The 13,517-nt window shown below is 31.9% G+C and overlaps 1 protein-coding gene across 1 annotated transcript in view; it reads right to left on the bottom strand.

Annotated features, from left to right (window-relative positions):
- The window catches only part of LOC134250610 (E3 ubiquitin-protein ligase RNF213-like), a 15,114-nt gene extending 1,892 nt beyond the window's left edge, over positions 1 to 13,222 (bottom strand). The window contains exons 1-15 of the mRNA XM_062732970.1: positions 13,147 to 13,222; positions 13,021 to 13,055; positions 12,765 to 12,865; positions 11,523 to 11,682; positions 11,255 to 11,420; positions 10,370 to 10,464; positions 9,499 to 9,553; positions 9,094 to 9,287; positions 8,838 to 8,979; positions 8,467 to 8,544; positions 7,037 to 7,247; positions 5,260 to 5,473; positions 4,375 to 4,449; positions 1,575 to 1,766; positions 354 to 443 (exon numbers count right to left, since the gene is read on the bottom strand). Of these exons, the coding sequence (XP_062588954.1) occupies positions 354 to 443; positions 1,575 to 1,766; positions 4,375 to 4,449; positions 5,260 to 5,473; positions 7,037 to 7,247; positions 8,467 to 8,544; positions 8,838 to 8,979; positions 9,094 to 9,287; positions 9,499 to 9,553; positions 10,370 to 10,464; positions 11,255 to 11,420; positions 11,523 to 11,682; positions 12,765 to 12,865; positions 13,021 to 13,055; positions 13,147 to 13,222 (1,884 nt within the window). The remainder of the gene's footprint in view (positions 1 to 353; positions 444 to 1,574; positions 1,767 to 4,374; positions 4,450 to 5,259; positions 5,474 to 7,036; positions 7,248 to 8,466; positions 8,545 to 8,837; positions 8,980 to 9,093; positions 9,288 to 9,498; positions 9,554 to 10,369; positions 10,465 to 11,254; positions 11,421 to 11,522; positions 11,683 to 12,764; positions 12,866 to 13,020; positions 13,056 to 13,146) is intronic.
- Positions 13,223 to 13,517: the final 295 nt, after the last annotated feature.

Genomic DNA, 13,517 nt, shown 5'->3' with positions numbered 1-13,517 from the left:
GAACATTTTTATTTTGAAAAAAAAAAAAAAGGAAATCAAACGCATAAAATATCACAAATTTATAATTCATCTTCAATCATCTTCTTATATCCTTAATACTCATGATACAAAAACAAGAACAAATACATCTGTTCAATCAAAAAAGCTGCCAAAACATTTCTTTCATCCATCATACCGGTATTTCAATTAAAATTTATTTATTTTGTTTGCAGTAGAAAATAAAATAATTTGATAATTTTTGTGAAAAAACTCAGCAAAACCTTTGAATCATTTCTACTGAATTTTAAATACTAGGTTCTTAATTTTTATCAAAGAATCATCAAATAAATTATGGTGAATAATGCATATATTACCTTTTTTATTTTAACTTGCTTTTCAGCTCTTTTCATAGACAACAAAAGCCACAGACATTGACAGTGCTTTAAACAACATATCTGCTGAGTCTGTAACAGAGTTGACAAAGATTTGTAATGACTTAAAAATAAATGCTCTATAACTTTATCAGATAAATAAAAATAAGTAATTCAAATCAGCATCGATACACCTGAGGAAATTTTCAAAAATCACAAGATAACATGTTTTACATCCAATAGCTTTTTGTTCATGAACTTAATGCGAGAAATATTTATATCACTAACAAGAAAATGATCTGAGGCGGCAAATTATGATGCCAACATTATTAGGTATAGATTGAAATGTATACTTTTAATTTCCATGCAAATTTTATACCCCAATATGTTATTTCAATGGCCCTGATCTGGTCGAATATCAAGGGAGAATTGAACAGATCTTGTCCTGAATAACTCAAACGTAAAAAAGATACAGCGTACAGGATTAAATTTTTAATTCTGGATCCCTAAACTCTTTGCTATTTAATCCTTTCAAGTTTCGCTCTATTTTCTGCGCTTGTTTTCAGCTGTCTATGCCATTTCCCTAACTGAACAGCCTAAAACACACCTGAATTATTGTACGGGAGTAAAAGATTCGAAAATCCATGTCTTTTATTAATGCGTGTCAAAAATTCAAACGTCAAATAAAAATGATAAAGATAAAGGAATTCTTACCCATGCTAGCATTAGTAGTTAATATCGACTTGTTACCGGTATATATAACCATTGCAATGCTGTGCTTGGAAAGTTTTTGAAATATTTTCCGGATATTTCTATGTAAAACTAATATCGCTTGTATTGTGGAAAAATCCTAACCCGGTAGTCATAATTAGACCAAATCTTAATTCACATTATGCATTGAAACTGTCGACAGAGCTTGGTTCTTTAGAAGAATATAATTAAAAGAAGCTTTCATTTTTTTTTTACTTATTATCTACTATCTAACATTAAAAGAGGCATCGCCTTTCATATGAACAAACTTGGATACCCTTCACCAAAATTTGAATTATAGCGAATTTGGTAGAAAATGACCATGTGGTTCTTTCGGAGAAGTCGAAAATCATAAAGATTTACGGATGAACAGACAGATGGGTACGGACAAAATGTGATCAGAAAAGCTCACTTAAAATTTCACCATAAATGAAATCAACAGTTTCTTTAAGTACTTTAAAAGTTATCATTTACCTGATTTCTCAAGGAAATTTTCTCGAAGCGAAGAGTATTAACAATATAGTTGGAGATTTTCTCTGAGAGGTCTCCACCAACTGCTTGCAAAAAACGAATGACTATGTCCAAACCATCCAGAAGAGAACAGATTGCTGGTTCAGTATTGTATTCACTTTCCACTATTGCCATCTGTGCTTCACTAAGAGGAACCTGGTGAAACGTGAGGAAATAAGATGTAAATGCAAATCTTAATCGCCAGCTATCTACATTATATACATAGTACGATAATGTCATTAGGCATACAATGTAGGTATATATTATATATCTACATACTTCCTTTTAAATGGAGAATTTTCATTTTTACGAATACGCTAAGACCATATTTATGACTTATGTAATTAAGGAATCACTGTCTAGTTAGGAGACTATACCAGGGCATCAACAATAGTGGGAAACATGGGATAATTTGCTTAACGGGTTATGCTAAAATTATCCCATGTTTCCCACTATTGTGGATGTCCCTGGCAAAGTCTCCTAACTAGGCAATGATTCCTTACATTTCCATTTTCATTTGAAATAACAGTTTTAAAATAAATCAAAATACCGTCTTATTTAGTAGATTTGAAATGCACGAGGCCGCATGACGTCCAATCTTACCATAAAAAAATAGTCCCATAAAAACACGAAACAAATTTATTGATAATTTAAATACTGTAATCAAATATCAACATTTATAAAATAAACAACAAAAGAATTTTAAATTATGATCAACGCAATTTTGTTAACTTTAATTATATATGTGGTACAGATCTAGGTTGTCGGAAGCACGAACACGTGTATAGGCCCTAGGTCACTTCTCCGCCGCCATATTGAATGTAATGTCACAGTTGATGAAACGGAGGTTGGTCAGCATGGTCAGGAAAAAGATTTTTGTGGATGTTAAAATGACAGAGGAAGTTGAGTTGCTTAAGAAGTCGATTAGTAATGACCGAGGGACGATGTCTGTATCAGATGATGGAATACAGATCTATGTGGCAATTCCACGTGGTTCAGATGGACTTTTTACCATGTTTACGGAAGTGGAGTTCTCGGCCTCGGTGATAGTGGACAGCGTTGCGCTAGTGACTTGCTTTTGATCCGAAGATGATTCATTGTTTATTTTGTTTGTTAAAAGATAAATCATATCTGATTACTTAGTAAACAATAAAAAAAAATTATTTTTCTTTAGTGTATTTATACGCCAGTGATATATACATGCAGGTTGACATTTGACCTTTCAGTAATATTTCAATAGAGAAATTTACATGCCACAGGAATCAACAAGAATCAACAGAAATTAACAAGATTCACTTTCGTAGTGTTTATCATAGGGAAAACAATTGGAAATGGAAATATTTCGGAATATACAATCAGTCTGTAAAATATTAACATTGATCCTATCTTTCCATCTGTCATTTCTCTATTTCTACCACGTACTTTCTGAAGAACATATTTGTTAAAATGCGTTAGAGGGAGATTTTAACTGTTTGATTGAATGATTGACTGTATGTTGTTTAACGCCCATCTCCAGAATTTTCACTTATATGGAGACGCCACCACTTGCCGGTGGATGATCTCATTCAAAGGACCGGTGTCCAATTCTCACAATGGGATACAAACCCGCGACGTAAGGATCGACTCCTTATTTTGCAACTCTAGAGCAGACACTCTTACCATTGCACCACGCGGGCGACTATTCCGCGGTAAAAGATGAGTTGGGGATAATAGATGGGACCTAATATTTGTCCATACAAACACATTACAGAACATTAATTGATTGACGGCACTTTATATGGCTATTAGGCAATGAGGGGTCTTTTTCTTGCCAGCATCTACTGCGAAACGGGACCTCGGTTCATGCGGTCTTATCCAAAGGATCGGTTATACGTCCAACAGTGGGATTCCAACCCGCTACGTAAGGATCAACTCCTTATTTCGCGATTCTAGAACATACGCTCTATCCACTACGCCACGTGGTCTATAGATGGTTTTCAGTAAGCCCAAATTAACAAGAAGCAGCTATATTGGAGGTCAACATGGTCAAATTCCGTCATTATTCCATCAATTTTAACTTTTATTTACTGGCGATTTTGGGATGGGAAGTATTGCTTTCTGAAAAATAGACATTTGTTAGACCTTCCTTTGTTTTAAATTTTATTCCATATTCCATAAAGATTTACCCCAAATATTTCTGGTACATGGTCTTAAATTTGGTGAGACAAGGAGGGAAAATTACCAGGTTGACCATCATGATTCTGGCCAAGGGAAATAAATCGGAGAAAAAACGCGTCATATGAAAACTTTTTATAACAGAAGATGCACAATGCCACTACGAGTGCTATAGTGAAATATATAATAAAGAATTGGTGAAGTTTCATAGAATTGCAATTGAGAACATAAAATATGTACACAATGACACTACGAACATGTAATAAAGAATGTGATAATACACTGTATATATCATTAATTTTTATTCAGCAGTATCGGAGGAACTGTGTTACTATTATCGTGATTCAAAGTTTTACTTAAAATAAGTAAATTATTTTCACTTTGAGCCACGCATAGACCAAACCAGTGTGCGTTTGTTTTGTTATCAATCTATTGCATTTGTTTTATGACCAGTCTCCTTCTGAATATGGCTTTGTGCAGAAATCCAAATTCCAGAAATCCTAGATGAGATTCTAAAAAGATATCATCTAGGAAAAAGTCTGCAAAACCTTTTAAACAATAAGCAAATCATAGGAACATTTTGATAACTTGATGTAAATGTACAACAAACCTGAGCAATTTTACTCCTCAAACTTGCGAACATCTTCATATCTGTTCTTTCTGTGGAAAACCGCATAATTTTAATCTGTTAAAATGAAATATCACCAAGTTCACTTGAGATAAATAACTGTATAACACATGTATACACAAGATGATTATGAGTCTCAAGATATAATGACATAGGAAGTAAACACTTTTTACTCTCTGTAGGGAAAAGATACATTTTTTACTTTGTTTTGTTCAAAACAAACCGAAAAATTTGGCGTTGGAGAAGACTATCATGCAAATTGATAAGACCCATTTTCTTTTTTAACCTTGAGAAGAAGATCACCTTTTCTTCTTGTTTTATTTATGATTCTGAACATTTATTTAAATTTTGAACTAAATACTTGTAAATACTCTCAGGACAGGTTGATAATTATTTGGAAAATTAGCAGGTTGATTTTTATTTTGTTTAAAAGGATTTTCAGTAAAGGTATGTAAAAGTTGAACCGTTTTGTAGTCGTTAACAACCCGGACTTCTTTGATACGCTACAATGAATATTTGTTGAATAAATAGACAAAATATCGTTGATGAATAAGAGATATTATTGCACATATATTATTTTACTGAGGCTTCATTCAATGTAATTTGACAATATATATAGAATATGCAGAATTAAACTGTTCATTAGGTAAAAAAAAGTTTTGATTTCTTCATCAAAATTTAATTCGGGTATCCAAATAAAGATGCTTAAAGTCAACGCAAGAGTGAAGACTATGTAGACTCATATCCCCAAGAAAAATTTCATATAACATCGTTTTAGCTGCAGAACTGTACCCCTCTGCTTTATCTGTCCGAAATTTTTCAGGCAGAGAGATACAGTTCTTTAAGAACAAGTGTAACATAGCATACCTTCTTTTCTTCAAACCCAGGTTTGTCACTAAGAAACCGAGCTTGTAACTGACGTTCAAATGATTCAAAATCAAATCTCTTTTGTTTTTCTTTTTCTCGAACATCATGGTGAGTGTTAGCTAAAATCAAAGGCATAATGTCTCTTTTTTCCTCACATATAATTATATCTTTTTTGGTAGCTGCATGTGGTCTAATTTTTGGACAAGCTGCAAAGCTATGGAAATAAAATAAACAAAATATACAAATATAATTTTTAAAAATTATCTAAAAATTTTTTTTACAATGCAAGATACAAAATTGTTTGAATAATTCGACCGAATTATTCCTCCTCAGACATGATAATTTTTCGAATATAAGGGTTGTCCGAAACCAAAAATATTCCATATTAGACAAGCATAATTTTGTAAGAACTGGGTGTTATAAATTAATCGATTAATTAAACTAGAAATGATACATTCAATAAAAAACATTGATGAATTACCAATTGAAACCCTTATAAATAAAATGTTTGTCTGGTATATTTAAAATATATATTATTAATATGGTACATCTCAAAATATTATAATCCGCGTGTTCTTACAATGTAACACATTTTTAACTACTTCCACAATAAAGCTTTCCAAAAAAAAAAAAAAAAACCAACAAAAACAAATCAAAGTACTAAAAGAACTGACTGAAAGCCGGGCTTTAATTGCTCGAGTATATTGTCTGATCCGAAATAAGAACACATTTAATTTTTTCTTCCTTTTGACCATTGATTTTTAACAGGTAGATTTTGTAGGATTTCATTTACCAGTAATTAAAATTAACACTCCACACCCAAAGATATGTTATGATTTTAAAAATTCAATAAATTATATTTCCAAGAAATTCTCGCATATTTTCTATTCAATAAGCATTTTTCCCCATAATTTAAAAATTCAATCTTGTAATATTATACTTAAAGTAATGCAGATGTGCATTTTAAAGACATTCTTTTAGTTTCAAACAAAAAGTACTTTAATCGCCAACTAGATGTAGAGACACTGATATATGTACATTGTCAAGCGACTGCACGCATGTTAATTCTTAAAATTCCAATATTCACTATACTATTAATTTGCTAAAAATCAAAACAGATTATAACCACTAACATAACATCGACAAAAACGATATGAAACATGAAACTCCTCAACAATTTCAACTTTTCGAAAAGACTGCGCCATTGAAAATAGTTCGCTAACAGAATGCATTCAGCAGCGTATGTGCACAAATTGTTATAACACGATTATCCCAATAAAGCAAATATCTAATTTCTCTTTTAGTATAATTCTCAAGCATAAATATTGGTCATTAACTTTTCCAACGATTGGGATGTTAAAAATATTTGTTTGCATATCATCTTACAATGGGACTAATTTGTTTATCGGAAGCGTCTATTTGATGCTGTTTGGTTTTTTGTTTACTGTGCTATTTATAGTAAGACAGTCGATCATGATGCCTATAGCCAGGACGTTGCTTTCAGCAATGTCCGGCTAAAAACAAAAAAACAAAACAAAACAAAAAAAAACAAAAAAAAAAACGTGAACAGCCTTTATGGGCCTAAAAGTGAGACAAGTAAAAATTTTGCGTCTTTATACTGCAGACTTGGGTGGCAAGACAATTCTATGTAATGCGCCTGGTACATGACTTGTACATACAGTTTCATTGTGGAAGTCGAAAAGAGTATGTTACGAACTCTGTTAGTAATATATTGATATATACTGAGAAATAAATTGGAAGTTAAAAAAAATGCCACCTGGTATCTGATATCCTGGAGTACTCCTGAAGAAACTGATTTTGATGTTCAATCATATAATGGACCATGATGAAAGAGATCATTCCTATTCCATCATGCATCGGAAGAAGAAAGCCCAACGCATCTTTTTCTGACAATTTCTTCTCACAATATTCTTTTGGAAACAAAACTGTAGTGACCGGTCCGTTTTGATTTTTCCGAATTGTAAATCCTTTGAAGACATTTTTTTTTCAAATATCAATATAACCTCCACAAAAAATACATGTAAGTAAATTTATCTTTTCATACAATTAGTTATGTTGTTTCTTTAAAACATATCGATGTTCTTTGGATGTTCTTTGAATTGACAAACGCAACAATAATATGCTATATGTATAAAGAATATTTGAATTACATCCTATCCGATGCATTATCTATTGTTCAATGTAGAATTTTCTTAGACAAAGAACGTTTCAAGATTTATTGTTGCCCTTCAATTTACTCAAACTAAACTTTTTAAACATATCCCCCCCCCCATTTAAGTGTTCAAAGTATCAGAAATTATAGCTCATAAGATACAATGTATCCACAACACCAGTCTAATTAATCTAAACATTCTAAATATTTTAAACGTTTCGCTTCATTTTTTTCAAATGATTACTCAAAGAAATACGCACGCTAACTCTCGATTCCCGCCTACATTTTGGAACCATTTAATTTAATATAAATAGCAATTTGGCCATAAAATCTTTGTTTAATACAAAGAACAGTTCAATGGTAATTGATGAATTGTCTTAATACCAGCGCTAAACAGTATATTATCCATTATTCCAGCTCTTGACAAAAGGGGAGTAGACGATATTTTCCATTGAAATCGGAGTTTTCAAGCATCACCATATTTTGAAATAGTCTTGGATATGATTAAATGTTCCTTGTATCTTTTGTTATGTTTTAGGCAAATAAGTGAAACATAAATATATTAATAAAATATGTTTTAGTTGTAAATCGCTTTGAAATTGGTGGAAAATTAGCATTTTTATCGTTTTTTGTCAATAAACATATGCCCCCCCCCATGTCACACAAAAAGCTTTGGTATGAATTTGTGAAATAACTTTCCATATTACCCGTTAAAAAGAATTTTTGTGACACAGGGGGGGGGGGATGTTTTAAAAATATTTTCCATTTTCCGTTGATTTCTATAGTGAAAAACACAAGTTTTACCCAAACTTTAAAGTTATCTCTCTTTGTTTTCCCGAATAAGTAATGTTTTATGAAAATCCATATATTTATCTATAAAAAAATATCAAAAATTCTTCGAATATGGTAACTTTTGAAAATTGACTTGGAGGTAGGCGGGAGAACAATACTATCGTTCGCACTTCTTACATCACAATCTTTAGCATAGCACATATACTTTGCTAAAATTGATTAAAAAATAATTTGATACTTACTGTATTCTTTTACATGCAGTCTGATTTCTGACCAAGCTTGCAGAAAGGATTTAACACCCTGCTCAATTTTACCATCATCTAAAGAATAAAATAACCGTTACCAGAATTACAAAAAAACGTTCTATATAAAAAAAATGCCATAATATATTGTATCTATTCATAAGTGAACTTTCATTGTACATATACTGAAAAGATATATTCACAGACACAAGCTAAGAGTGAAAATTAACCAATATGACAACTTAGATATATGCTCTGGTGGAAAAGTCGTTTAGACTTGTGAAGAATTGTATAAATAAGGACTTTAGAAAATGGAGTTACAATAATTTTGCCAGTGAATTGCAAAAATAATATCGTTAAGTGAAAATTACCGTTTGGTATTGAATCTATATATTTTCGTATTGTCGTTTTCTTCAAGTACTCAGAGTCTACTCTTCTGCTTAATTGTCCAAGAAGCATATTTTGCAGATGAATAATATCTGGTAGGTATCTCAGTACTTGGAGTTCGTGACACTGAAAAGAGAGAATCAAGATACCTGAAGATATTGGGTTTGGATGTGAGTGTGAGGGTGTGAGGGTGTGTGTGTGTGTGAGAGAGAGAGATAGAGAGGGAGAGAGAGAGAGTACCATTTTCAAGTAAAGATCAAGAACGGCACATCTTTTTGTCCCCTTTCTCCATGCTTCAAACTGAACACGGAAAGTCCTGAAGGATGTAGGTCTGTAGTATTTCCAGAGGGCTGGACTTGAAATGAGGTTTTCAGGAGTGACTTCACTCACATCTACTTCCTCTCTTAAAATTGTTTGCAATAGATGATGTTCATCTGAAAGTGGATGTGAAAATTCAATGAAAAAGTGTTCATATTTAAAAATATTAGAGCATTTTTCATAATTTATCCATCAGCCTGATAACAAAGCTTCTAGGATTTAAGTTTTAATTCTAAGTATACATCCTGTGCTTTGAATGGCAAAGTTCATGTGGGAGAGTGGCGTTAGAGCTGAAAATAAGAGATGGAGTCTTCAACATAAAGTTACCTGTCGTATTAGAAACCAACTCTATTTTCAGGTTTTCAACTAGTTGTCCTCCAGCCTGAAAACAATAGACAGGTAAAACAGCTTTTATAAGCATTATTAATTCATTCACATATTTTTTAGAGCATTACCCGCATAATCGTTTATCAGAATTAGCTATCGTGTGTCAAACAAATCCATCAAAAACCTGTATGTTGCCCATTACAAGACAATGTGGAATGTAAAATAATAACACAAACACAAATCAATATTTTAATTAGAAAGGTTGTTTTCAATAAAAGCGAGTTAATAAAGAGAATGAAAACATTTTTTGCTAAAAACTTGTAAATAAGCTAGTAATATAGAATTCCATTCTCATTCAATGCTTATTGTTAGGATGTTCAATCAACATCATAAGAAACTAAAATTACTAAAGCTAGTGTAATCTGCATCACCAACTTATCTTGCATCAGTCCAATAAAAAGAAAACCCACCTGATCCCACCTTTGTAGTTCTCAAAGATCTGTTTGTTTTGTCAGTTTTATCATTTCATTTTAAGTTCTAAGCATGTTTCATTTGGAATTGCACAAGAGGCAGTTTTCTAAAAATGATGTGTTTTAATGACATAACTCTAGATTTAAACACGTCCTTGTTAAATCTTTTCTTTGACTTGATGAACGGAGAGGTCGTCTAAAAATTTGATTTTTTTAAAATTATATATATATATATATATATATATATATATATATATGAGTTCAATGATATTACTCATCACCTGAGTATTTCAGTTATTTAACTGCCTATGACTGCCGACTATTAGAAATTAAAAAAATAAAGTTACATTCATTTTTCTAAAGATGGATGATATATTTTAAAATTTCATGTTTAGACTTACATGCGTTACTGGTGTAATAACTGTCTCACAGAAAATGTTCTCCCACTGCCCTCTTGTTTCTTTTGTGTTCAAATCCAAAACTGGATGCGATTTACCTGAAAGAATAATGATCATTGTTATCAGGTAAGTAAATAAAAAAACAAGAGTGGAAGGTTTGCGAAGCTTAACTGATTCTACATATTTTTATTCCAATAATGCATTCCATGTCAAACAAAGCGTACATTTGAATTTTTTTAACACTACTATTTTTCAATGTTTACACATTCTTGCACCACATGGAGTAATCCAAGAACCGATAAAAAATTAAATAAAATGTTGAACTATTAAAATAAGATTCTGTACGGATGATTATAAACATTATAGTTATAAAAAAACAAGTACCATCTAATTATTTATCAAGTTTAAATACAAAAAAAAAATGAAGAAAACAAACAGTATAATCAATCTCAAAAAAGTCCATTGAACAAATAGTAGCACTTTTCATGTGTGTTTTACTAATATGTCTCTCTTCTTGTTATATGCAGGACCAAGTTGAAAAGTAGCCTTTTTATGACGTTGGCCATCCTAGTTAATCAAACAAAAGCTTTATTGATATTAATTAAGTAGGGCTCCGTGTGAAATTCATGCAGAGGGTGATACATGGGGGTTTCAGATGTTTTTCAAACTTTGCATGTTGGTAGAGTATGCTAAGATACAAAGAAATTAATACATTTTTTAAATTCTGCGTTTTGTATCCATTGTAACCAATAAACTGTTTTTGCTAAAATTTCACCTAAAAACAGGCAAAAATATCAATATTGAAGATGAAATAAAAAGAAACTAAAAATTAAAACACATTTATTTTATTTCTTATTAAAATACAGCATAAGTATTTTTTTCACCTACTATTTATATTTTCTGCTATTCTTCGGGTCATGCAGTGTAAAAGCAAGTACGTATCTTCTTGGGAAAGATCAAGCTCTTTTTGTATTCTGGATAAATCAGCGTTTATGTGTTGCATTAGGAAGTCTTCAATATTTTCTGCCCCTCCTCGCACTAAACTTTCAATTTCCTATGTAGAAAGCTTCAGAAGTCATTTTCACAAAAGGTATGAATAAATTTGTAAATTTTTTCGCTGCACATATTAATTATTCTCGGACATTGCAAAAATTACCTTTCTATTTCTTTTGCATCCAAACAGCATTGCCGCGTGTAGGAAGAACCTTAGTATCGCACTTGATACAAACGTGAGCTGTCTTTCTGGATGAGTACGCTCGCTTCCTGCTTTACCTATGTTGTGGCCTTTGTCCTGTGCTTCCCATTCGTCGATTTCTCTGTAAAATATTATTTGTTTACAAGTACATTTCAAACTACGAAATCATTGGAACTGAGTCCGTTCTAAGTAAACATAAGACTCAAAAAGGTCACACTGCTCATCTGAGGCACTTTTCTTTTTGTGACATTCATATAACTTTAATTTCCAAATGAAACCCATGCTTTCAACAATTTTCAATTTACTGTATTAAAGGGATTAATGCTAATTTTATAAATTGTATCTTTTAATTATTTATATTCTACAGGTCGTTCTATTTCTTAATTTTAACTTTTTCTCCTTGTTAGTCCATTTTTTAACACACTGAATTGACGACGGATTTTTCTGTTATTTCCTGATCATGACAAGGAGCACACGGCGGCTGTGACCGGTCAGCAGGTTATGCTCTATGGCACCTGATCCTATCTCTGATATTTAGGAGATCTGTGTTTTGTATTATTTTATGGACTTTTGAGTTAAAATACTGTTCTTTATCTCCAAAAATTTCACTCATTAATTTGGGATGACTTGATATTAAGATAAGAGCATTTATCGTGCTCAAATCTTACAACCAATATAAAAATATGAAAGCAGGCAGCTGATATATCTGTAAACACCTAGATAAAAATGAGTATGCATTCCCTGTCGACTAGTAAAACAAGTCGACATGTACAGGAGTAGCCTACTAGTTAAAAGTCCTTCGTCTTGATCAGGTAAACGCGATGTACATAAACAAATGAGTTGAAAATAATGGTCCATTAATTTATATGGATAATGCCAGTCAATGTTTGTCTTAACGACCATTCAGATCTGCCTACAAAATATGTTTAATGCGAAATGTTGACTTTGAACGAGATTTTGATACACCTGTGTATCATACATATATACATGTATAATATACATACATATTTGTCAGTACTATAGAAATTTGAAATTGATTTTTTAAGATATCATAGTTCAATGTTCAATCTTAATATGTCAATGGCATTTACCCTTCTTTTAAAGACCGAGTTTGTCTTGTAAAGTTATCATATGAAAACATTGACCGGGGTCAAACTTAAATCAGATAAACTCCATATTGTTTTCTACGAAATAAAAACATACTGATCAGTAAGGGGACGGTTTCCTTCATCTGCTTTATGACGTTCACCCCCAATGTTACACCTGCATGTTGGACATTTTGATCTTTGCATTGTTTGGCCACACTTAAATAACAAAAAACCATGTAAACCAAACTTTAAAACCAAACTTTAAAAAACTTATCTTTTTGTATTAAAAGGAAAATACTTAACAAAATAAAAATTTGTTGAAAGACTTTGTAGAAAGTTGCGGATTTTTAAATTCTACGCGGCTTACTTACTTCTCCTACGAAGTATATGTGATTGTTAGGACATACTACAAAATAAAACATTACCAGCATTGAAAAGGTAATCAATTTACATATTGTACTGAATAAAATTGATTATCCATCGTCTATACTACTTACTGTAAGCCTTTGGTGTATACCAGTTGGATTCCTTTATCTTTTCGAGCTCATCGCGAATAGAAATCCCACCTGGCATCGTTGGAAGATAAATCTACATATTTAAAAACTACAGGTTGAGATCTCCTTATTATAGAGACACAAAGGGTCCAAGGCCCTTGATTATTTAATGTGTATTAGGTGTATCTCAGAATGAACGATGCATGTTCCCCCACTTGGAAAGAACGACCCATATGAAATTATACTAACAGTTACAGTTCGTAAGATTTATAGAAGATCGACCCCGCCTGGGGGGACATAAAACGTAGCAGAGCTCACTTTTGATCTCAGTCTCACTTTTCCACTATATATTTCTTTGGTAAAAGTGAGACTGA

This window comes from Saccostrea cucullata, unplaced genomic scaffold (genome assembly GCF_032062105.1).
Source record: "Saccostrea cucullata isolate Sc308-1 unplaced genomic scaffold, CSIRO_AGI_Scuc_v1 ctg1745, whole genome shotgun sequence".
Classification (NCBI taxonomy): Eukaryota; Metazoa; Mollusca; class Bivalvia; order Ostreida; family Ostreidae; genus Saccostrea; species Saccostrea cuccullata.
Note: the sequence above shows the minus strand (reverse complement) of the source record. Positions and strands in the feature narration are given on the sequence as shown.